Genomic DNA, 27,200 nt, shown 5'->3' on the forward strand with positions numbered 1-27,200 from the left:
ACTGACAGAGGACACAGGTGAATTCATCAGTCATGTACTCAACAAGCCTGTATCAAGTTCTTTTCACCTGCCCCCCCTCCCTTATCTGCTTGGCACATTTGGGAGTACAAGAGAAGCACAGAGAACAGCCTCCCTGGTACTGAAGCAGCTCACACCCCTCTTGGAAGGCATGACCACGACTTAGGAGACAATCAAAAGTGGTAGGAGACAAGAGACAACTGAGTCTTAGATTTGGTTAAAACACAAAGAACAGTGCTAAAGAACTCTTGGTTAAATGAATGAATTATTAGACTGGATACTCAACGTTAGTTGACTTGGAGAGTATGTATATCAGTCAAGGTTAAAGGAGAGAAGCAGAGTCACTAGAATAGACACACATACCACACACACACACACACACACACACGCACACACAACCACAGAGAACAATAGGAATTCACAAGGAAAAGATGACTGATGGATTCATGGGGAATGTGGGGCTTACACAAGGTCTTGAAGGATGGTGAGAATCTGGTCAGGGGAGAAGTGGCAGGACATTTCAGGTAGAAGGAATGACAGCAGTCACATTGTCTGTGACTGCAGGAGTGCCAAAAAAAGCCTACTACATTTTCACATTCAAATCCCAGACACACAGACACACACACACATGCGCACTCCAGATGTCACTTATTATTTACGAGTCTATAAAATGGGATCATAACAGTCATTACATTGAATTGTAGTGAGGATTATAATATATTTTGTATGAAAATAGCCTAGCATAGTGTTCAATATATAGGAGGCTCTCAAAACCTGAAAAGAAGCATGTCTTACTACTGCCCGATTCGCAATTTTTAACCATGGGACTAATGCTGGCATGGATTTGGTAAAAGAGAAGAAACAAATGCAGGTATTTCTTAATCATTGATCAAGGCAAAGAAAAGTGCATGAAAATGCATGAATAGACTTGATTTTTGACAACTGGATGTACTATAGTTCATAAGCCCTTTTCTGGGATAAGAAGGGAATTTTTTTTTTTTTTGAAAGACTGGTGACTGCAGTGTACCTTTTACAGAGCCAAATTGGGTGGGCTGGAGGGGCTCATGGCTGGGGCCCTTGAAATGTAAGAAGATAGAGATGAAAAGAGTATATTTACTGCTCTGTGTGCCAGGAAGGAATTCATGTTTGTCCCCTGGGGCATCCGTAGAGATCTGGCTCCTAAGGGGTGTCTTCCTCTAATGAAAGGGAGCTGCTGTGCTATTTACGGGGGCTCTGATGAACTTCAGGAGTCCTTTTACTGAGTGATATGCAAGCTTGGGCCAGATCTGAACTGTTCAGGACAGCCAAAAGGAGGCTTAATATTGCCACCAGCAGCTCCCTTCTCTGCCTTTACATATTCATCACTCTTCTCTCTTAAAAATAATATTTTAAAATATCTGTTCAAGATTTATTTAAGTGGACTAAATTGGTCTACCACTTCTGGGTCAGGACCTGTATTCTGGTAGACCCAGGACATTAAATGACTCATTCCTTCCAGGGGTACCAATAACCACAGAAATCTCCCTAAGCCCCCTATAGAAACAAGATTATGTCATATTATGGCTTTTTAAAAATAATTTAAAGGCTATGATATTAACAGTGCACAACAAATTTCAAAGGATTTTATTGTGAAGCACAGATAAGAAAGGTTTTCTGGGACTTCCCTGGTGGCACAGTGGTTAAGAATCTACCTGACAATGCAGGGGACATGGGTTCGATCCCTGGTCCAGGAAGATCTCACATGTCACGGAGCAACTAAGCCCATGTGCCACAACTATTGAAGCCCATGTGCCTAGAGCCCGTGCTCAGGCACAAGAGGTGCCACCGCAATGAGAAGCCCACGCACCGCAATGAAGAGTAGCCCCCATTCGCTGCAACTAGAGAAACCCTGTGCTCAGCAACGAAGTACCACCATATATTTTCTTACTAGATTCCAGGTTTTTTCCATCCCTAGGCCTTGTGTTTTAGCTCATTTTTGAGAGACTGCAAGTTAGTTGCCTCTGAGTTAAACGTGGAAAGGGATATTCAGCCCACCTCCCATCCAGTTTTGATTTCATTTCTAGACTTTCTGTGATCCCCATTATTGGGTTCAATGGCCTCCTTTCTGTTCCTACAGCATTCTGTAGATGCCCAAGACTTGGAGATTACCACACTCTTACTAGGCTGGCTCCCCACTGAAATGAAGTTTCCTGCAGGGCAAGAGGAGTGCCGTAGTATCCCCAGTGCCCAGTACAGTGCCTAGCACATAGTTGATGCTCAATAAATAATGTGCAGCAAACAAGCAAATGAATGAATGAAATTATTCACCTTTGGAAATGATAGAGTCATATTCTAGAAGCCAGGGTAGCTAATAAGGCTCTTTATGTAACAAGATTTTGTGTCAGTGGAGAGTAGAGAAATTCTCCAGTGGCCCCTCAAAGTTAATTTTTCCTTAAACAAAGAATATTTGGGACCAGCAATTGGGATATGTAACAGACATTTTGTACGAATCCACCTCAGATTTACTGATAGTTTGAAAACAACAGGTGTATTTTGGTCAATGATCAAGTCCCACCCCCAAAAAGAATTGACAATTTTTTTCTTTGTAACTTCTGCCATTTTTCTCCTTTTATCCTGTTCCAACCATCAAGAAACATTTATCCACAAGTGGCAAGTGTCTTGAATTATAGCTTCCTGTGTCTTCCCAAGCTGTTCATTTCCTTCTGTCTCGTGTGGAGTAATCAACATGGGCTAGATGGCTCCCTCACATAGATTTCCATGAGGACAAGCGTCCAGCCACTATTAATGCTTTTTCACTAGTAAGAGATACAACGTTCAGGGTTTCCTCCAGGTCAAATGATGGTTCTGCAGGGCCTTATGAACTTGTGCAAAGCACTATTTTTTCTCACGATATAGGTATAATAAACTTTTCTTTTTTGAGTGGTGAAGCCTCTGTGTTCTATCAGCTACATTCTTGCATACAAATCCCTTGTAAATTATTTTTCAAATTCCAAGGTTCAGCAATTTAATTGAATCGGTTCCTAATTTTTAATTAAATCTGCATTTCTCCTGGTAACCTTTGGAAAGATAGAAGCCACATTACCATATTGGAGAGAAAGGATCACAGAGCAAGACAGACATAAATGAGAAGCACAAAATCACAAGGCAGGTTTTCCTATAAATTTATTTTCATACCAAAAAAAAAAAAATAACATTCTAAGGCAATGTTTTTATTGTATAGTATAAAATAACTTCCACTAAATTAAAAATGGAATTTTTTTTTTGCTATAAGCCACTGATAACTTTTCCATGAAAAAAATTTACAATTTGCAGCACCTGTAGAAAAAAACACCTGTTCAATAATTATATAAATACTGTTGACAGATCCCAGTAGCCCATTATGTATCCTTTTTGGCAATGTCAGCTTTCTAAAGTCAATTAGCTTCTAAATTTGAAAGGTACCTGGTGGCCAACATTCTGCTTATTATTCAAGGCATCCATTTTAATTTTTTGGAAACAGACTTGAGAAGTCTGAAAAATCTATTAAGTTAAAAAGAATGAAGAAGTATCATACAGTTGATATTAGCAAACCACATTTTTCCCCTTAGCTGCAAGTTTTCCCCAGGGGATTTACAAAGTGCACCAGTTAAATATGTCTGTACATTTAAAACATTAAATATGTCAACAGCAAGACATTTTTAAATATTTTGAATCAAATACTATAGCACAAATATAATTTACAATCCTTTGCACAGAAAACATTACATCTGAAATATAACTTTAGATATTATATAAAAATACATATATTTTTTTCTCCTCATTAGAAAAAAGTATTTATTTGCAGGTTCCAGCATGATGTAACAATTCAAAAGAATTTAACCCTTCAGATGGTCATCAGTTTGCAATTAGATGACCCCCTTTCCACTTCAGCTGCATCGTGGCACCTAACCACGGATTAGAGACAGAGAATTAACCCCTCCCATAGCCCAAAGGCAGTTTTTCAAAAAGGCAACCATAATTGCTCCAATCTGCTTTAATTCTAGGAATTCATTACAAAATTTAAAAACCACTGTGTAAGAAAACCCTTAGATCGTAACACACCTCGAGTCCAACATCTCCCATTGGCTGTAAATACATTCGCTCCCTACAGAGTCAAAGGCATGGGTCTTCTTGTACCCTGTGGGTCATAGCTCTTAGTAGTCTCACACACCTACATATATCTTTCTTGGCTTGTTTTTAAAGTTTTCTATACATCCTAGGAAACACGTGAAAACGCTTCATCAAATGGGGCTCAATCTATATCTCGAACTTTAAAAGCCCCAAAGTACGTTGCATCTTGATCTGGATCCAGTAGTGAAGGGTTGGATACCTCAATGCTTATTTCCTCACCAGACCGTAGCTTAAAAAATCCCCCAACGTTTATGGAGTAAAAATGGAATTCAGAATTCCCCGACCAGTATTTGGTGCTTCCTCCTTTCATGAGGGTATGAGAACTCGGGATTTTGATGCTGGTCTTGGTGACGTACACCATTAGCTGAAGATAATTCGCAGTGAGGTTTCCCGAAGTTTCATGATGTCGAAAGCAGATGTTGGCATACAGGTAATAAAAGCCATCTTGGTTAACTATTAGTTTTCCATTGCTGAAAGTCATGTTGGAGATCTTGGCCCAACCTCGGTCATGGTACCAGCAGGACAGACTCACTTTATGGGAACCTGAGGAAAAGAGAGGCACGTGATTTAAAACCCACCCCAATTGTGAGGACATCCTCACAATTCTCTGAGGTTGGAGAAAGACCTACTGTAACAGTCATTGTTCCAATGGGAGAATAATTTCTCAGAATTTATTTTCTAAAAGGGGAGTACCAGTACATTAAGAAGTACTTGTGCTCTCTGCTAGGCACCTGAGAGGGGACAAATACAAAATCTCACTTTTCCTGCCCTCAAGGAGCCTATAGTACACAAGGGATAAGTATGATATACGTTCAGACAGGAAGCAAGGCTCGGGCCCTGGTAAGAAAGATGTGGATATTGCAATGGGAATTCAAAGGAAAGAGATTACTTCCTCCCAGAGGGCTCAAGAACGATTTTGCTGTGCTACTGAGCCTGATAACTTAAAGGAGGAATTCAGCCAACAGAAACATAAAGGTCATTCAAGGTTGAGGGAAGAGAATCAGCCAGCGGCAGTTGAAACAAGAAAGCAAGAAACAAGTACAGGAAGAGAATATCCACACTCCACGTGACTCCACTTTCTCTTTTAATTCATGGAGAGAGGTATATAGAAGGAGCTGAAAATCTGGGTCACAGCAACTTGGACCAAAAAGTCAAACTCTTAAACTCTATATTCTCATCACCATTGATTTGCCCCTCCTCCAATAGCCCAAATGCCTCCCAAGGTCACACGACTGAAAAGCTACCCCCAGAGAAGTTCACAAAGAACATATCCTTGGCATTGTACTCCCCAGCTTCACAACTTCATGCAATCCTTTGTGCCCAAAGGATGGTAAAACCTCTTCTATTATTAGACCAGAACTCTCCTTTAGCTCCTTCTCACACCTGAAATGTGACAACCGATCTTCATGTCACTGTTTCTGGAGCAGCAGAAGTTTCTAGAAAATCTTCTAAGTCAGCAAAGTGTCCAACGCTTTGAATATTTCAGGTCTTTAGTGTACTTTACTAGGTCTTTAAAAATTGGGACTACCTCCATGATAAACCTCAGTAATCAAATATTTATATTTATACGGATACCTATTAGCCAACTGGAAAAGATGTCAGCTAGTGGGAAAAAAGCTGTTATACTGTGGAAAGTCCAGAGTTTTCCTCCAGAGGATTTTGTAAACACTTATGCTAAGTTAAGCTTGTCATCTGCTAGGATTTCAACAAGGCAAAACAGAGCTGAGGAGTCTCAGAATGGGGTGAGGAGTAGTTTCTGCAGCCAGGGAGAAGTTCTTTGCCGCCTGTCACCCAAGAGAAATCCCCCACGGAATTTAGACTTAAACTGGATTCCACGGATCCATCAGAGCTGACAACACTTTGGCTAGAGTGGGTCCTTGGGAGATCTTTGTAGAACCAGAAACCCACACTGGCTAACTTTCAAGACTGGCCTGAATCCTGGGAAAACTTGAATACCTGCATCTTACTCTGGAGAGCCACATGGGCAGCTGGGATATGGTCTGGGGACCTCAATACCAGGCTGTTCCAGAACCAACTAGATGGTAGGGTAAGTGGAAGAAAAAAAAATGCAGCGGGGTCCAAGCTATGGTGGGGCAACCCCCCATCCTTAGACATGCCTGCAAAGGCAAAGAAGCCAATGGTTTCAATCCCTGTGCTCAGGGACAGGACAGATTTCCTGAACTGCATATCGTATCCACAAGAGGGCGCCCCAGCGCGCCTGAGAAGCCATCACAGGCACTGCTGCCTCCAGAACCCAGCACAGCGCCCGGCCCTTTTTCATCTGAGGTCCTACCTCAGATCATCCTAAATTAAAGCATCCCTAATGTAAATATCATTCCATGGTCCCAAGTGAGTCAAAATGAGACTGTAAGATTCTATGCATCACATCCTCATGAACACTAGCAAAGTAACGTCTCCAGGCTGGTAAACAGCCACCTAGTCCATTGACAGAGCTACAGAAAACTCAAGGTGTTTCCTATCTCAAACCATCCCATGGTTACCTCCTTCTTCCCCTACTCTTGTATTCAATCCTTTATGCAATCATTTATCGGTCTTATAGTTTATCTCCTATGACGGCCCTTAACAGATAGCAGCAGAATGACTAAGGTGACGTCTACCCTCTCGACAGGTTGGATCAGCTAGCGTTAGACCAAGGGCTCAGAGATACAGTCCAGGAAAGGCAGGGAAGGATATGAAAGAGAGAGGAGAACACAGAAACCCTGACCGCATACCACTCCTGTTGTCAGCTCACGTCAAGTGGAAGGAGTGTCCTTATATCCTTCTAAACATGCCTATATTTATCCATTCGCTGATCAATTTCGTCATTTAGTAGATATCTGAATGGTGCTTTCTACGGGCATTCACTCTATCCACAGTTAAGAAATGCATCAAGCAGTATACCCTCAAGGCACTTTGTAGAGGAGAAAAGAAGAAATGGGTACACCAAATGAAAAATATAACATTTTCATTTCTGCAGGTCACACAGCCCATGGCTGAAGTTCAGTTAAAGCACCTGCCAAGTGGAAGCTGCAGAAATTAGTGGCGACCACGTGAACTCAGCCCAGTGACAGAGGGCAGGGAGGGCTTGGGTCAAATGTGGACGGGCTGAGAAAAGGGAGAGGATTGTGATCGAGGGAAACTGTTCGAGCAAAGAACGGAATGCACACAGCACGCAGAGGAAAAGGGAGAAGAGCCGTCCGTGTGAACTGGAGAGCTCATGAATAGCGATAGTGGGAGAAGAGATGAGAACAGAACAGCCCCCCTATCAGGTTGGAGGACCTCACACAGCAAGCCTGGGCTTCCATCACTAGACGACCTTCAGCTGCCCCAGCCGCCCCAGCCCCTAGGGTCACTGCTATTAGACATCAGAGAAGAAGTCTCTCCAGATACTTAGCCTGAGCTGCCCTTAAGAAAGCCATGAATCCTGACCTCACAAAATACTCCCCAATGCATTTTATTCGAGAAGCTTTGAAATACAGTCAGTATAAGGCAGATTCTGATTTCTTTCTTATGTGTAAATAAGTACAAATAAGTATGGAACAGAGTCCCCGAATGAACATGCAAAATTAAAGCCATCTTCCTCTGAAGTATCCAAACTGGGAGATAAATGGACTCAAGGAGTCATTGGCCAAGCCAGAGGAGCAAATTCTATTTTCTTAAACAGAAGCATACACTCACTCATTTCACTCTGTCTCAAGCTCAATAACCATCATAAAATAACCAGGAGTTTTGCCTTCTTTTTGGCAATGATTTGATGCAAGGTGCCTGGAGGGAGAGCTATGTAACTAAAGCATGCTTGCTATTGCCAAATAGACTTTGGCACACGGTCTAATGCAGTATTTATCATATGCCATTTAAAATGAACTGAAAAGATAAATGCAGACTACCGCACACACAGCTGACAGATCAGTATTAATTTGATTGCCTTTGCTAACATGCAAAATAGTTTTCCACTCAGAAAATTAATGTAGTTCCACCATAAGGCACACACATACACACACACAGAAAGAGAGAGAGAGAGAGGAGAATTTGTTTATGAAGCAAATATCTGGGACAGTATAGTTTAGGAAAATCTAAAAATCAAAGAGTTGGTTTCTCCTTTCTATGTCTGTAGTCAGGAAAAATTCCTTTGTGGCCCATACTATATTAGTAGCTTCAAAACTGCTTATTAAAACTTGGATTTTTTTTAACTCTAAGAAGAACTTGCCTTGAATCATTTTTGTAAAACAAGAAATAGAATATATAAAATGATTTAATTAAACTTTAAATAATGACAAATTACATTCACTAAATTCTTACTATATGCCCACTTCCATATAAGCATTTTAGTATATAACCTCATTAAATCTTTATAGCTGCCCCATGACGTACAAACTGTTACCATCCCCATGAAGAAGCTGACACACAAAGGATTCCAATAATTTGCACAAGGTCACCCAGCCAGGTAGTACGGTGGGACCTCAAACCCAGGCCGGCAGACTTGAGACGCCCTGCTATTAAAACCACATTAATCTACTTCTTTCATGAAAAGAGGAACACAAGCGCTCTGAATTTATTCCCCTCTGACAAAGGCAACAGGCCACAAGATACTTATGTAATAACCTATAGTATAAAAAGCATGGACTTGCGAATCAGCTAGAGTGGAATTCAACTTCTAATCCTGCCACGTTGTAACCTCGATCAGATAACTTAACACTAGGTGGACCTTGGTTTCCCTGTTTGCAAAATCTGAATGATAATCACTACCTTGCAGGGTTGTAGTAAGGTTTAGAGATAATGAATACAGAGCAAAATGTCTGATACAAAGTGTGTGTATAAATGGTATAAGAATAATAACAATAATATTCCATTGTCACTCCATCATAATGTTCTTTGTGACCTTTCTGATGCTCACCTAACCCGATGTGAAGTAACCAGTGGGGATTATATGATGGAAATCACTGGTACATTAGGTAGATATAGACATAGAGCTCTGGGTTTCCTCATTTCCAAAAGATAATGAGGTCTCCAGTCTACTGAGCTAAATTCTTAGCCAGAAAAAAACGATAAGTCCCTGGAGAACGAGTATGTCTCATTTTCTAGAGGGCTATTGCCTCTTAAATATCACTCTGTTGAGCTCCTGCCTGGAACTCTGCAGGAGATGGCTGAGGATATGACTACCTGCAGGAATTCATGCACCTCACAGGCCAGCAATGGGGATGTGTCAACTTTTGCTTGGAAAAATAGAGATGAGTATAACACGGGATTATCCTTCCCAGTTATGCAACCTCAACTAGCAGTCTTTTAAAATAAACTCACTCTGATGATCTGAAAATGAATATAGTGATGATGTCCATTCCGGCACGATCGAGAATCACTGTTTCCATGATGTGGAAATAGATGATCTTTCTTCTGGTCTAGAAGTTAAGGGCTCTCAAAATTTTGCTAACAGGCTAAGAATAGGTCTGAGTATTCAGATGGGCTGATAAATGACTTTTTTAAAACATCTTTATTAGAGTATAATTGCTTTACAATGTTGTGTTAGTTTCTGCTGTATAACAAAGTGGATCAGCTATATGCATACATATATCCCCATATCCCCTCCCTCTTGCGTCTCCCTCCCTCCCACCCCTCCTATCCCACCCCTCTAGGTGGACACAAAGCACGGAGCTGATCTCCCTATGCGATGCAGCTGCTTCCCGCTAGCTATCTATTTTACATTTGGTAGTGTATATATGTCCATGCCACTCTCTCACTTCGTCTCAGCTTACCCTTCCCCCTCCCTGTGTCCTCAAGTCCATTCTCTATGTCTGCGTGTTTATTCCTGTCCTGCCCCTAGGTTCATCGGAACTATTTTTTTTTTAAATTCCATATATATAGTGTTAGCATACGGTATTTGTTTTTCTCTTTCTGACTTACTCTTGAAATATTTTTCAGGCTGGATATAAATGGAACTTACCTGATGGGATGTCAATGGCATTAATCGTGAGATGGGCAAAGGGCTGAGTCTCAGGCTTGTTCCTTCTGGCCAGATCTAACCATGAACCTTCCACCATGGCTGGAGATGAGAGAAGCCATGTTAGCTCAAAGAGGAGTCCCCCAGGGGTTTTCAAATATTTATACAGATCCATGCTTACCTTTTTCTGCTCTGATGTGTTGTGATTTAACAATATGTTGCATTTCCTGCAATAAAAAGAAAAAAGAATCTTATTTATACACTCTTTTGATAAAGCAGTTAAGAATTCAGGACTGTCGGACATACAATAAATTAATCCTCTTTCCTTCAAAATATGCCGGAAGTACACAGGCAGTAAAATTTCTTGATGTTCTAAGTAGCTATAAAGGGAAGTTCACCCCAAAGAATTATGTTGATGTGCTTAAAAAGTAGACTACACACATACCATCCAATAAAATACTTTGGACAATAAGAGGAAATAAAAGACAATGTAAATTATAAAACACGGAATCACTGAACATAATTAAACCTTTGTAGCAGGTACACAAATGGAGATGAAGTTAACTAGGAAAATAACAATTACCACAGAATATATGACCCTCTTAAATTTTTAGAGAGTCTCTTTTTATGTCTGTTTCATTAGTGAATTCCTGTTATGTTGACGCTCAGCCCATAAGAAAGAGAAAGATGCTTGGTTTCCAGTGGTTAATCTTTTATTTTAAAAAGTCACAGTGTATTTAAAGTACTACATGGAAGTCTAAGAGCTTTTTAGATTACCAATCATTAGCTTAAAATATTGCCACAAATAGAGGTTTAGAAGTGCAAGCCAGTAAAAGAAAGAACTCAAGTACATAAAGAACGTAGGTAATTGCATATCTCAATTTGAGCCCTGACAATGAAGGGTCCAATAAGTAACTGCAGGCCCACCTGAATCAAGACCTTAGCTACCATTAAATAGTAAAGTGATGTGGAGGGAACTTCAGGCTTTGACTTCAGTTCAAACCCCTTCTCAGTCACCTACAAATACTGAGGATGTTAACAGCACCTTTATCATCGGTGGCTGTGAAGACTCAATGAGACGATGCATGTAGGCACTCAGCAGATGTATGGTAACTCCATACATCTAGATACTACTAGAAACACTCTGGAGAGATTCCTAATTTCTCTGTTATTGGGGTGACCATCCATGCTAACTACCCCACCCCCTCATGATGTTTGAGAGATAGGCCAGATAGCTTAAGTTCTTGGAATGTCTGGAGAGAAGGGCTTTGAGATAGCTGATAGTTAGATAGATAGAGGCTATAACAAAACTTAACTGTTAACAGTTGGAAGGGTTCTAGTGGTAAAATTACATTGATTCTTCTCTCTGCCTTCAAGACCCCCAAGAGAGAAGAGAATCAATTCTATTTTTTTTTTTTTTTCCCCTTTTGCGCTACGCGGGCCTCTCACTGTTGTGGCCTCTCCTGTTGCGGAGCACAGGCTCCGGATGCACAGGCTCAGCGGCCATGGCTCACGGGCCCAGCCGCTCCGCGGCATGTGGGATCTTCCCGGACCGGGGCACAAACCCGTGTCCCCTGCATCGGCAGGCGGACTCTCAACCACTGCGCCACCAGGGAAGCCCCGTTAACCACTGCGCCACCAGGGAAGCCCCTCAATTCTATTTTTAAAGACCCTTGGAGGATAGCACAGCTGTCTTCAGTTACCTATTCTAACATCCTAAAGAAGTCACAGCATGACTGACTTTTAGAAGGAAACTTTACAGCCTCATCCAAGGCTACTTCCTGCCCTTGCCTTTGACCCAGGGCACTGCCCTGCACAGCCCTGGGAGCATCTCTACAGGAAATTCCAGGCAAATGATGGCTGGCTCTTTTGGGTTGTGCAATGCAGTGGCCCTTACCAGGCTTTGTTCCTCTCCCCACTCCATCCGAGATTTATTTCTCTCCCCTGCTGACTGCCAGTCTCCCAAGTCTTTTCTCATGATCTTTGGATTCCCAATGGTACCCTGATTTCTGGAATTTCCTAGTTTAGTTTTCCCTGCATTCACAACAGGGATTTATATATGCACAATGTACCTATTATACATTGTGTATACCTTTATACATTTATATATACACAGTGTATCTTTTACCTTTATAAATACATAATACATTACATATATAATATATATATGTAGTGTATCTTTATTCATTGTATATATCTTTTTACATTTATAATGGAGATATATACACACACAATGTTTACTAAACATTGTATATAGCTTTATACATTTATGATACAATATATCTTTAGACATTGTATATCTCTTTATATACTTATATATGTGTATATAATGTAACTTTATCTGATTACTATCTCTTAAAAGATTGGAACAAATAGGAACCTGGGGCTTCCCTGGTGGTGCAGTGATTGAGAGTCTGCCTGCCAATGCAGGGGACACGGGTTCGTGCCCCGGTCTGGGAAGATCCCACATGCCACGGAGCGACTGGGCCCATGGGCCACGGCTGCTGAGCCTGCGCGTCCGGAGCCTGTGCTCCGCAGCGGGAGAGGCCACAACAGTGAGAGGCCCGTGTACCGCAAAAAAAACAAAAATAGGTACCTGGATGACAGTATTTCAGAGATTTAAAGCTACCCCTCATTTTCCCTCTAGCCCCGATCTGCCTCATCCTCAGAAGGAAGAGGGGAGAGGGAAGAAGGAAGCAAAGCAAAGTATGACATATGCCTACAAATGCCTGCTTGGGGCTTTTCTATTGAGAAAAGCACACATTATTGAGAAAAACAAGGTAAGATCCATTTTGCTAGCTCAGTGGTTCTCAACCTTGAACATGCAACACAATCTCCCAGAGGGCTTGCTGAAACACAGTTTCTGATCTGCTTGGTCTGGGGCGGGACCTGAGAATTTGCATTTCTAACAGACGAGCTGGTGTTGCTGACCTGCGGCCTCCATTTGAGAAGAGCAATCCCTCTCACACCCCAAAAGATTTCGGAGATGAGCAAATCTGAGATTTTCTTGAAGCTTGAGACCAGGCCAAAGGAGCAGCAGACAAAAGTCACTGATTAAGTGGGCAGGGAAAGTTTGTTCTCTCCTACCTGGGAATGAACTTCTCCTGCCCATTTAATCAGCAGGTGCTAGGTCAGAGCTGTCACGGAAACTTTTCAAGAAAATTCAATAACCAGTGCCATTCAGAAACACTTTCAATGTCTGCTTAAAAAAAAAAAAAAGTGTGTCATGACCCAAGATGAATTAAAACTTGAGCTAAAGGTCCATGAGGTAATGCTGCTTTCATGTTATATATTGTTGGGTATCCAAGAATTGCAATTCCTCTCATGAAACCCTATAGGGAAGTTTCCACATGAAAAACAAAGTACGTGATGTGTCTATAGCCTCAGGCTACAAAAAATGTAGTCTCAGTATCTGTTCTTATATCCCTACCCCACCCCAATCTTTTGAACTCAAGATCATTGTTATTTATGTGCATAGATATCAACCAGGAACATAACATTCTTCTAAGACTACAGTTTTAGGGTACCCTGGCCCAACTCCAGCCAGTCTAACTCAATTAGTCTGATATTGACTTGGTAGCTTTTTACAAGAACCTCCCCAGGTGATTCTAATATGCAGCAGGCGTTGAGAAACATTATTACTAATTGAGCATTGCTGTGAATGGTTGCTTGGCGACAGCTCTATTTAGTCCTAGATTTCTTATATCCTCACGATTTATATATATTACAAGTGTTGAAAATTAAATCATCCCTTACATGTGCAGCCAGCAAAAAGCCAACTATCTCCCCTTGTGTTACCCCGTTGGATTCACGGTAGAGTCAGAGGCTGGGTAACTACTACTAAGCTCACTTTTGAGACTGGAAAATGGAGGCCGAGGGAGAATAAGGATGCCCCTAATAACTTGGGGCTTGAGCCTACACCTTCCCAGTCCTCTTCTAGAGCTATCAGCCCACCCCCCTTCACAAGACGTGGTCAACGACTCTACTCCTGGAAGCTGGCAGGAAAGTATCAGTGGCCTGGGATGGGGTTCAGGACATGCTACCCCCAAATATGGTGCTTTGGCAAGTGGAATATTTTAAGCTAAAGGATTCTGGGAGATGGCAGAGGCAGGAAGGACTGCCTGGCTTTGTCCTTCTCCCCTGAAGCAGGTCACAGACCCTCACGGGAGAAGTGCCTTACCACTGGGAAGAAAGGAGCATCTTCATCTCTTAAGACGGGAGGACGCCTAGAGGAATCTGAAGCAACAGGCCTTGCTCCGTTTCCCCCAGTTTACCATCCTTAGCTCAGACCCTGTCCTGTCCTGTCCTGTCTCATTTTTCTACACCTTTCCACCCTTCACCAAACTGGGTATAGAAACCACTCAGCTTAACTATTCCTGTGGGTCTTCATTTCCTAATGACGCATTTCCTGCGTCACATAAAACTTACATTAAATAAATTGGTATGCTTTTCTTTTATAATTTATCTCTTGTCAGTCTAATTTACAGGGCCCCGACTGGTGAACCTAAGTGGGGAGAGGGAAGGAATTTTTTTTCCCTCTCTATACCTGTCAGGAAATTCTTAGAGGGTGGTCCCCTCCCTGAAGTAGAAACTCTGAAAGGAGACCCACCTTGACCAGGGATCTGACAAAAAGGAACCTCAACATCAGGAAATATGGTCTCAGAATTCTTGGGGAGGGGGCTTCAGAAAACAGCAGGCTCAGAACCTTCCAAGACTTGTTCAGAGCTTGGCTGGTGAAGCCTCCGAAGTAAGCCATGAGGGCCCTGGACGTGGGGGCCTCACATCTCCAAATGTGACTCCAACAAGGCCACTCCACAGAGCAGGGCCACTCTGTTTGGTCATTTTTCTCAAAGCTCAGATACTTTGCTACGTACATGCCAAGCACGGTTTTCTCTTGAATGGCCCCCTAATATTTTTAATTTTCAAAATTATAAGAAAGTCTTCTAAAGGAGTACCCAAACTTCACCCCAACAGACAATTCCATCTATTTCCTAAGCTTTGCATTTACGTTTATTTTCATCCACAGTAGTCCTCTTCTTTTGTCCCATTAATTAGAGTGTTTTAAAATTTGCAGAGTTCTTTAGTCCCAAATGGAATCATTCAGACATTGCTTCTGGTTTCTTTGAATGCAGAAAGTTCTGATTCATCTATTAATAATTTGGGGAAGACACTACAAAGAACATCCTAACTCCTTTCCTCTGAACAAACTATTCACATGAAAGAGATCTTTTAAAAAATGTTATGTGTTTTATCTTATTTTATATCCAGCTGTAAATTAGAAAAAAAAAAAGTTAACTCTCTGGATGCACGTTCAGTGCACTCGTATGTTGTCTACACTCTCAGAATGCCCACAGCTTTGCATAAAGAAGTATAGGCAGTTCTGATACACCTCCCAGCAAAGAGCCTCCAACAGAAGCCGGAAACAGTTTCCAGGGTGAGAAAGCTGGGCAGACAGCCCTCTCTGCGATATTCTCTTGGCTGAAAGCTACTAAAGAGAACCCAATGCCCTGCTCCCCAGGAAGATCAGCGATCTACCTTCTCAGAATAAAGCATGTTTAGCATCTGTCACATGCAAGGACAAAGAGAACTACCCCCTGGTTCCCAAAACCTACTCATGACCATTAGGATCACCTGTAGGTTACTAAGAAAAATCCCATGAATGAAGGAACTTATTTATGGTCACACTGTAACAAGTAGGCTTTTCAGCGAATTTATGCATTTCTTAAATAAGCATAATTTGCGCCTAAATTATGAGAGCTTCATTTAACCCTTCAAAACAGGACAAAAAGGAAAACCGACCTACTGGTAGACAGCCAAAGAAATCGCTGCCAGTTCAAGGATAGAAGAAATCCTCTGATATACTGCCACCTAGTGGACACTGTCTAGCATTGCCAAGCCTGGGCTCCCGCAGCCAGACCTCGCAGATTTGAAACTGCCGTTTTGCCCCCAACTCCAAAGTCTAAAAACAAGAGAGATGCGGAAGTTTCACAACATTTGAAAATCTGCTCCTTGTGGTATCTTCCTATTTAGACTGCACTGACTTTTCGTCTTTGCTGTCCGAGTACATCTGAACAGACAAGAAAACAACCGGTATGATTTTTCTTTCCTTTTTTTTTAAAAAATTTCGACTTTTTATTTCACTCATAGAAAAAATGTTGGGATTTCACAATTTCTCCTCCAAGAAAGAAAGTACACAAAAGATCAATATGATTGTGTAACTGTGGTCTCTAGGACTGCTTCTCTTTAACTTCTCCTGAATTCAACGTCCCAGAAGTACAATTCCCAGGAGTGTGACAGGGAGACTGCTGGGACAGGCTCCCTTGGACATCTTTAAAAAATATTTTTGGGGCTTCCCTGGTGGCGCAGTGCTTGAGAATCTGCCTGCTAATGCAGGGGACACGGGTTCGAGCCCTGGTCTGGGAAGATCCCACATGCCGCAGAGCAACTAGGCCCGTGAGCCACAACTACTGAGCCTGCGCGTCTGGAGCCTGTGCTCTGCAACAAGAGAGGCCACGACAGTGAGAGGCCCGCGTACCGCGATGAAGAGTGGCCCCCGCTTGCCACAACTAGAGAAAGCCCTCGCACAGAAACGAAGACCCAACACAGCCAAAAATAAAAATAAATAAATTAAAAGAAGGCTCAACATTTAAAAAAATATATATATATATTCTGGGAACTTTTTTCAAAAGAGGGAGGGAGACATCCCAGAACTGGCTCAGTCTTGATATATCAAAGCCACTTAGGAGAGATTGTACTCCGTAAGAATAAACATAAACACCTATCAGTACTTTCAACTTCTTTTGAGTAATTATGGGAATTTTGCTCCAGGTTAATTTAAACATTTACAGCAGGGCTTCCCTGGTGGCGCAGTGGTTGAGAGTCCGCCTGCCGATGCAGGGGACGCGGGTTCGTGCCCCGGTCCGGGAAGATCCCACATGCGGCGGAGCGGCTGGGCCCGTGAGCCATGGCCGCTGAGCCTGCGCATCCGGAGCCTGTGCTCCGCAACAGGAGAGGCCACAACAGTGAGAGGCCCGCGTACCGCCAAAAAAATAAAAAATAAACATTTACAGCAAACGCTTAAGCCAGCCTTTGCAAACTCAGCTGGATAACTGCCCCAAACAAGACTTTGACAGCATAGCAATTCAAGAGCGAATGTTATTAAATTGGCCTCAGTTTGTTTGACTGAAGTGATTTTTTTTTTTTTGGTCTTACAAAATCATATGTATAAATAGATTTAAATTTGCACTGAGGACACTCCCAGCTGTAAAGATTCCCTGCAAAAAGGTCAAGTTCCTGGAGTCTGGCCTTATCAGACTGAAAATCCCACCTGTTCATTGTGATGTGAATTGTGTGATCCGTGTGGGACCTGTCAATCAGCACAGGAGAAACAATTTGTCTAGCCAGATGCTTCCAGAAACCACTGGCACCAGCTCCTACCTGGGGTCTCAGGTGGCTGGCTCCCCCTGCAATCCCAGTAGCAGCTGCAGGGACATCTGGCTGGTTGAACAAGGATTTAACACCCCGTTTGCCAGATATAATACAGGGTTCATACACTGTTAACATATGTAATGCATTCATTTTAACATCTGAATGATACCCTTCCTGTAATTCTTCTCCAACCTAGTTACAAGAATAGTGTTTTCATCAGCTGAGTTAGCACATAAATGCCACATGTGGGTTGCTTCTGAAAACGAATAGGCAGTTTCCTAATCTTGCAGAGAAATCCTGCAGACTTCCACCTTGTAAATAGCTCAGAAATCCATCCTCTCCTCTCCAGCCAGAGGACCACTGCCTTCCTTCAAGCTTTCATCATTTCTCATTAGGATTCCAATAATAACCTCCTACCTCCTCTCCTGATCTCCTGATACCCTCCAACTGGTCCATTGCTGCTAGAGTGAGCATCAGAAAGTCCGCATGCGAGCAAGCCCCTTCTCTTCTTTTTTGAAAGGTTTTTAAAAATTCTTATTGAAATATAGTTGATTTACAATGTTGTGTTAGTTTCAGGCACACAGCAAAGTGATTCAATTATATAGATAGATAGATGATAGATAGATAGATTCTTTTTAAGATTCTTTTCCATTATAGGTTATTACAAGATATTGAATATAGTTCCCTCTGCTATACGGTAAGGCCTTGTTGGTTATCTATTTTATATATAGTAGTATGTATATTTTAATCCCAAACTCCTAATTTATCCCTCCCCCTACTTCCCCTTTGGTAACCGTAAGTTTGTTTTCCATGTCTGTGAGTCTATTTCTGTTTCGTAAATAAGTTCATTTGTAGTATGACAATACTACAAATACTACTTAGTATGACAATCTCTAGGTCCATCCATGTTCTGCAAATGGCATTATTTCATTCTTTTTTATGGCTGAGTAATATTCCACTGTGTATATATACCACATCTCCTTTATCCATTCCTCTGTCAGTGAAGTCCCTTCTCTTCTGAAAACCCTCCAGGGGCTGCCTGCAGACATCAGGAACAAGTCTACGTTCCTTACCTGGGCTTATAAGGCCCTGCATGACCAGGCTGGTTACCATTCCAGACTCTCCAGCTATTCCTCCCCTGCACCCCCAAACTCCATCACCCCTGAGGACACTCTGGACACTCAAGCCACACAGAACTACTTAGAGTTATTTCCGTCTGCAGGTCTCCTGCCCTCCCATCCACGCAGACTTGGCGTACAACTGCTCCCCTGGAGAAATGTCTTGCTGTCTTATCGATAGCTCATCTTTAATTGTAAAGATTTTTTTTTCCCTTGGCATTCTTGGCTCACAAGGCACCGAAACAATAGCCACCAGGTGTTGTGGAGCAACTGAAGAGACAGGATTAGAACTGATGCCTTAGCTTCACTTGCCTGCTCTCCAAAAGCTCACGTGGAACTTCCAATCCACGGGACATGCGGGAACACTTTGTATGCACCTGGATGGAGCTGGAGGCCCCCCAGCTCGTCATGAAGAGTCAATGGTGACAGTTTGAAAACACCTCAAAGCAAAGAACTTTAAGAGCAGGAGACATTAAGGTTCTGTCACCTAAATACATGTCATTCAGCTAGAGTGGAGCCTGTGCTTCTCAGCCCAGACCCCCTGGAGCAGAGCCCTACAGGGCACCGGGCACCAGCAGGGAGAGGGCAGGAGCATTGGGAAGGGGGAAGGGCAGCTCCCGGCCAATCCCCACAGGGGAGGGGGAGGGGAGGGGAGGGGGAGATAGGAGGGACCCAGGGTCCAGCAAGTGTCGGGGCTGGGGAGACAGTAGATAAGGCATAAGTCCCCCTAATCCTGAAGGTGAGAGACTTGAATTTGTAACTTTACCCTCTCGTCCCTAAAATTCTTTATTTCTTACTATGAACTACTGATTTAAAAAATTCTCTCAAAGCCAAAGTCTTCTCCACAGGATTCTATCTCCCCCGCCCTCATGCACCCCGCTCTGAGCCCCCTCATCTCTTTGTCTCCTCACTGAATCAGCCACCAACCCACGACCATCTCTGGAAATTCTCAAGAAAGAGCTTTACCAAGAAAAATGTGGACTGGCCTCCTCCTTCCACCCCAAGTACAGTCAGCGAGGGCTCATTTCTACCAGAAGTCTGCTGATTGGAAAAGACATGTCTTTGCACACACGTAATGTACTCTACCCACCGACGGGCTGAAGAATACGGTGCCCTTGTTTTCCTAAAGCAGAGTGATGCTTTCCCGGCAGGGCGATGGCTATGCTGGGAATAGAAAATTAGTTTTTACTGTTTAACCTTCATGGTTTAAATGAGGAAGTTTCCGCTCTAGGTAAAGGTCCCTTCGGGTTTTCGTAAAGTAGCCCTGTGACAGCAATATTAGTCTTCATAAAGAGCCCGATTTTACAGTGTTCTGAGCTAGGGTACTCATTTATAAAGTTTCATCTAAGGGCTTGGCAGGGTAACTGCAGTGGGGAATCTTGGGCTAACTGTGCTATTTACCACGTCTCTGCTCTCTTCTGCCACTTGAAACATAATTATGCCACCTCACATTGGCAGAACTTCTGACATTCACAAAGCCCTATCTCCTCTGCAGAAGGCTGACTCTCACATCGACTCTTCCCCAGTATTTCTGACTGCTACAAATGGAACTAAAGGGGAACAGAGGTACCAGGCCAGCCACCGTGGACCAGTGAGGCCAGGGAGGGAAGGGGCAGGATGGCCGTGAAGGTCCTCCAGACTCAAAGTCCCTATATGGTGTTCATGCCCCAAAGAGGGAAGACGCTCCCTCTTGAAGAAGCAGGAAAAACACCACACTTGGGAGCGACCTCCACCCCTTGTTGAGAATCTTCCAGGCACTGGTAATGTGGCTATAGCTTCCGACAATATTAAACAACCAGCCAACTGATGACACCAAGAGCAGGGATGAGCACAGATCACTCATGTGTTCATTAAACGTGTTCTTTAAACATTAACTGAGCGCCTACTCACTGTACCTGTCATTGGCTGGAGAAACCGAACATCACATAGTCTCTGTCCTTGGAAAGCTCACATCTGGGTGAGTCAGACCCACACCCGGCTCCTGGGGTCAATGCTATGATGGGGCGAATACAAGAAGCCCTAGGTGTGCACAAAAGGGGCCCCTAACCCCAAAGGTGGGCAGGCGGGCATCATTGGGGGACTCTTTGGGAAGTAATGCCTGAGCTAAATTTTGAAAGACAATTAGAAAACTGTACACAAAGAAGAGCCTGGAATGGCACATAAAGAACATGCGCAAAGACCCATAATTCATCCATCCATCCATCCATCCATCCATCCCACAAAGCTCACTGATGGCTGCTAGGGCCAGATGCTCTGCAGGGTGCTAAGATGCTGCGTGTCCTGGACGGATATCCTCTCTGCCTTCACTGTGTTTATGGCTGTAGCAGGGGGGCGGGGGTGGGGTGGGGAAGGGCACAGCCAGGTTAGGGAACTTCTAGCACCTTCCTGAGGTGGGTCCACTGAGCACAAGATGAGGTGGGGTGAGGAGATGGAACCACAAGGTAATGAGCCTGGAGAGGCTGGCGTTGGAAGGAGAGTTCCAGAACACTAAAGGCTTTGTGTTATGTGTTCGGCAGCTCAGACTTTATCCTGATGACTATAGGGGGTCCACCAAAGGATTTCCTTAAGTAGGAAAGTAAGATTTGAATTTGAGAAGTCACTCAGCTGTGGAGAGGATGGACTGGAGGTAATGTGAGTAGGATGGGGTAGGACCTACTCAGTAGGACCACTTGCAGTGGTCCAGATGCAAAATGACAATGGTGATGGTGACACCTGTGTTCAGGTGACAACAGCAGTGACACAGAGTAAAGTATGTGAAGGTTTAGTAAGGAGGTAGAATTCCCAGGACGGGGGTGAGGTGAAAAGCCAATGAGTAAGTGTCTAAGACCATCTTCTGGCTTCTGATTCGGGGTGATGGAGATAATATCATAGTAATTCACCACAAAAGGGTAGATCAGATGAGAAGCAGGTACAGGCACTGAGGAGAAGAGATTCTGAGTTCACCTCAACTTTCTGATGAAGATAAGCCTTACAGTTTATAATTATCAAGATTATTTTTACTGCTGCTACTGCTGCTATTCCCACCTAGTGTTCTCAAAGGGCAATGACTAAGGACTGGGGTAGCACCCTTGTGATGAGGAAGCTACGAGAGAATGGATCTCTCCAAACCCTGAATCTCAGAAAGTTCAAGCAAACATATATTGTCAGGTCATCTCAGATACAGACTGTTCTCTGCAACTTCCAAGACCCGTCTTCTCCACACAACACAGGCTGAATCCTACCTCTTAAATATAGTCATTCATTCATCAATGGCTCCCCTGTCCTCCAGTGGCCCTCAACTCTTCTTAGGATGCTTAGAACACCTCTTTGGTCAGTATCCACCCTGAAGCCTTCTTGTGAAGATGGGCCAGCCCTCAGCCCTTCTAAAAAAGGATTTCCCACGTCACAAAGTCTACTCCTAAACAACCGAATCAGAATCTTCGTAACAGATCTGGGAACCTTTTTCTTTCTTTTGTAAATAAGGTCCCCAAGTGATTCTTAAGATCAAGCAGGTTTGGAAAACGCTGCTCTAGGGCACGCCATTCTCTCCAGTTCCACAGGCTGTACTTCTCCTAGGACGAGCCACTCCTGGTGGAGCAATCCAACCATCCTTTACCAAGTCCCCTCCAACTGAGGACCCTCAGTCTTACTGACTTCTGAGCTCAGATCTTAGCTCAAATCTTAGCTCAAGATCCCCATGCCACATAACGAGATGCTCCTCTTTCAGGAACGTCCTTCTTCTTCTCTGTTTCTTTAGAAATGTCAAGCCAGAATATCTTTCCTTCCACCCTGGAGTACTTCTAGCATGAAGATAAGCCCACCTCTGACAACATCACTCCCTGGTTATTTCCCTCGTGCAGACCCTCCTACCTTTTGCCCTGGGTCTCCCCTGAGATTGAGCGCATCATGGCCAATGGCCTGTTGTTGGGCAAAAGGCAGTAGATGGCCTTGGTTTTGCAGGAAAATTCTGTGGGTCATACTTTGGCTTTCCCATGAAGGCAGCTTTTATAAATGCTAGATATGATTGGGGTTGATTGAATTGCAGTTCCCAAAACTGTTATGGCAGAGATGAAATCCCATTGGAAAACCACTACATGACTAACATCTTGATTTGGGAACATCAGTGCCCCCAAACCCCAAGTTGCCTTGTGGGTTTACAAGAAACTTTCTTGGGACACATACTCTTATATACAAAAGCAAAGAGATAATGAACGGGGTTTAATTTTTCCCCTTGTTTCTGCTGTGTGTGTATTAACTAAAAAGCAAATGAGAAATAATGGCTATGTTACAACTCCAGTGATTACAATTTCATAAACAGTTAAGATCTACTCAACTTTTAATTGATTTCTTATGTACTTTAGTTTTAAAAATAGGAATAGGATTCCTGTAATAATTGACATTGGAATTCTAAGGAATCAGCTTCACAGATGAAAAAAACAACCACTCAATCTGATGAACTTTCTGGTTTTAAATTAATGTTCTTGAATCCACAAAACCTACTAAAAACTGGACAAGTGAGAATCAAGGTCTATTCACAGATCGCAGATGCATATGACTAAATGAACCTTTGAAAGTTCATCAGAAAGATGCATGCTATTAAATCTACCTTCAAATTTCTCTCTCTTCTGGAATCTAAATAATCTTAAAGTACTTTAACTTTTAGAAAATAAAATCTTGACTGTTCCAATTTTTCATAGACGTGTATATATACAGAATTACCTCTTGTTCATATACTGAACCCACTTTCCTGCCTTAATAGGGTTTAATGAGTACTGGAGACCACTTATTGTCCCCCTAGAATCCATCCTCTCCTCTCTCCAGTTAGTTATAGGCAACCCCTTTCCTCAAGCTTTGGTGCAAATGGTTGCCCCGCTAGAGACTACAATGTGTAGCCTACTTTGACATGACATCCATGTGTCATTTTATGAATAAGTTTCAGCCAATAAGATGCTACTAGAAATGACTGACGCCTCAACTTCCAGGTACCGCCTTGACTTTTTCTTTCTCCCTTTCCTCTGTCTGGAGATGACAATGTATGGAGAAACCAATGTGGATCCAGAGATGGAAGGTACCTGTTGAGGATGGAGGTGCCTTCCTGCCAGCCCTGAACTGCCACCTCCAGATTATTGCACACGAGACAAAAATCTTCTATCTTATTTTGTCCAATGAGTGATGAGTCTCTTTGTTAGGGCAGCACAGACTATATGAAATAACAGTGAATATATGACTGAGGATCAAAGGGCTGTGAATCTTGGGTACATCATTCTTAGTACCAGGAGATAGTTTCATGTATATTGGGAATCCTGCAGGAGATAAGGCCAACTATGCACTGATTCCCAGGGAATAAAATAAGAATTCCAGGTAAGAATTAATGGTTCAGTGATTATGGCTCTGGTCTTACTCCCCATTTTCCAGTAAATCTTTGGAGGCTCAGAGACTTACTGACTCCAGGAAATGGTTAGTCAAGAATATGCTAACAACATAGCTTCCTGGTAGTCATCATCACCATTGGCTTTTCATATTCTGGGATGAAATAAGAGAGTTTTACAAAAACATATAAGAAGCCAGAGCTGTGTTTTTGGTTCACATTGTAAACCTGCCTCTGTATAGTTTATAAGCTATGAAGAGGCAAATAGACCTGGGGAAAACATGATTAAAGCAACAAGTCCAGATGAACAGAAATTTCAACAAAAATTAACCTGTAGTATGATGATATAGAGGCGTTATTGCTTCAGGCTATAATATTAATAATTATCAATTATAACATTGGTGAGACATCCAGTAGATGTGAACCGGGCTTATAACATTCTGAGTGGCTTTGTGAGTTGGTCAATGACTCATGTTTATTTAAAAATATGAGTTTACAGAGTTCAAGAAGTCATCAGTCATTTACTTGTTCTTTTCCTTCAATCTTGGGTCTAAATTAGCTGTGATATATTCAGATGTGAGCAAAGTGGCTGCAGTTCTCGTCCCGATGGAACTAACCGCAGGTTCGTTCCAAGATCTCTAGGCATTTCTGATTGTGCAGCTTCTTCAGGGAAAAATTTTTAATGCTCCCAAACGCACATATTTATTTATCTAAGTATTAAATAAAAACGTTCCTGTATAGTAGCTACCTTATAAAATATTCACAAAAATATTTTGAAGCCAATATTAAAATATACAGATACCTGTAAATCACCTTGCTTCCTTCCAGCATCCTAGGGAGGTCACCTTGAAGGCACTGAACACCCCAGGTTGGAGAGCAAGGGGATTGGTGTGATTTGTATATTGATCTCTCTCCTCCCTATCACCCTTTCAGATACATTTCAAAGTAAGTTTCAGGAAGTCTTTCACAAACAGCTACCCAATGTGAAATCAACAAGCAGGCATCCTAACATCAAGTAGAGTCACATCCCAGGGCTCAGGATGTATAAATATGTATAAACAGATGGCTTTCCACTGAGCCTGGTCGGGAGGTCTGAAGACCAAGTGCTACTCAGGCCTGAGCCCCCCGCACTGCTCCTCAGGCTGGCAGAGGCCAGAGAGGCGGCCAAAGCTGGAGCAAGAATTGCTTTATAAATCGGACACCGTATTTGTACTAGTGTTTTCTTTATTGTCATAGACTGTTATGAGAGACTTTGTAAATTGTGGTTGGTAGGGTTGGATCACTAAGAGGCTTTCAGAGTTCTGTGCTGAAGGGAAAAAAAGCCAAGAAAACCCAGCCACAAACAAAAAGGCAGAAAGAACAGCATTACTTGTCTGACCAAAGACGGGCTGGGTAAACAGCACTTTTTGCACACATAGAATGTGATACTGTGCTTATGTCTAGCATTTGTTACCATGGGGTGCGGAGATCTCTCAGTAATGATTGCAGCCACAAAAGTGATTGTGTTTTACGGGTTCACCCAATATCTATATTAGAACTGAAGCTAAGATACAAACCTACTTATGAATGCCTGATACATCCATCCTATTTTTAGCATCAGCAAGAGAAATGAGAAGTTTGATTATTTTGACAAGATGTGTAGACTGTCACCTTAACCAATAATCCTCATCAAAGGATAACACATTTGGCAAATCATTATTTGGCCAAGGTAAGAGAAGGGTAAGTCCTTGGTTAAAGGACAAGCTATAGCAAAGTGCCTAGCACAGTGTGTGCACTGAATAAAACTGCTTGAGTCTAATGATAAGATGATTAACGTGTGTCTCCTTCCTAAAGAGTCTCTTGTCTGGGGGAAGAAATGGCATCTTCTACCTCCAAACACACAATGGTATATTATGACAACTTCTTATTCCTTAAAAAGAATTACCCGTGTGTAATATTGTTACCCATGAGTAACAATCGTATAGCACAACAAAAGCAAATATTAAATTAATGAAATAAAGTTCTACTCATCCTGTGAGTCACACTAGTCTGTTAGTATAATTAAAGCTGTGTGTCTTGGGAATTCCCTGGTGGTCCAGTGATTAAGACTTCGCCTTCCAGTGCAGATGGTACGGGTTCATTCCCTGGTCGGGGAGCTAAAGTCCCACATGCCTCATGGCCAAAAAACCAAAACATAAAACAGAACAACATTGTAACAAACTCAGTAAAGACTTGAAAAATGGTCCACATCAAAAAATCTAAAAAAAAAAAAAACCAACTGTGTGTCTTTAATAAGAGCAGTTGACTATTCTTGTCTGCCCACAAATCTTTCTCCTTCTGGCTTCCCAGGCACTGAATCTCTCATAATTAGTGTTACTCATGTGGAATGAGGCACCCTGTCCACAAGCTCCTAAAATAGTGAAAATTCTTTCATTATTGTTCATCAACATCTTTAAGTACAAATTGGCTTATCGTATCCTCTAGACAGTCAGAAAGCTCAAAGGAAATGGGACAATGAACAAGTAAGTTCTGATGGGGGAGTTAGCAGCGGAAAGTTCACCGAGGGAACAGAAGTGTAGGACTGCCAGGGAGCAGCTATTGGCCATGTCTCTCCATCTGGCATTTGTTTTCACTTAGGACGTGAGATAAGGCTATGACTTTTAAAAAAAAACAGCAAACAAACTGTCCTAGTCCCATTTTTGAATAACCCAAATTACACTCACTCATTCAAAATAATTTTCTATTATATTAAATTATACACACACATACATTCACACACATAAAATGAGGTCTACTCCAAGGTGTATGTTCTCGTTCATGGAGTACGGCTTTGCATAGTTCCGTCTTTACATTACCCAATCCTATTTTAAATGCCTCTATAGAGTTTTCTAGCTTTGTACGTTCCTTGTTAAGCTAATTTTTCAGGCTTTTAAAAAATTATGAATGAAATCTTTCATTCATGTTTTCTAATTATTGTTTGAAATGGGGGCAGCTAGTGATTATTACCTATTAACTATTTTTTTAAATAAATAAATAAATTTATTTATTTATTTTTGGCTGCGTTGGGTCTTTGTTGCTATGCGCGGACTTCCTCTAGTTGCGGCGAGCTGGGGCTACTCTTCGTTGCTGTGCATGGGCGTCTCATTGCAGTGGCTTCTCTTGTTGCGGAGCACGGGCTCTAGGTGCGCGGCTTCAGTAGTTGTGGCTCGCGGGCTCAGTAGTTGTG

General features: G+C 42.4%; 1 protein-coding gene across 1 annotated transcript in view; it reads right to left on the reverse strand.

The window, feature by feature from the left end:
- Positions 1-4,288: 4,288 nt before the first annotated feature.
- Positions 4,289-27,200, reverse strand: part of TNFSF11 (TNF superfamily member 11) — a gene marked incomplete at both ends in the record, with an annotated part of 34,264 nt that continues 11,352 nt past the window's right edge. Inside the window, 3 exons of the mRNA XM_082859365.1 lie at positions 4,289-4,710; positions 10,106-10,204; positions 10,284-10,329. Of these exons, the coding sequence (XP_082715491.1) occupies positions 4,289-4,710; positions 10,106-10,204; positions 10,284-10,329 (567 nt within the window). The remainder of the gene's footprint in view (positions 4,711-10,105; positions 10,205-10,283; positions 10,330-27,200) is intronic.

The sequence above is a fragment of the Leucopleurus acutus genome, assembly GCF_964270905.1.
Source record: "Leucopleurus acutus genome assembly, chromosome: 18".
NCBI lineage: Eukaryota > Metazoa > Chordata > Mammalia > Artiodactyla > Delphinidae > Leucopleurus > Leucopleurus acutus.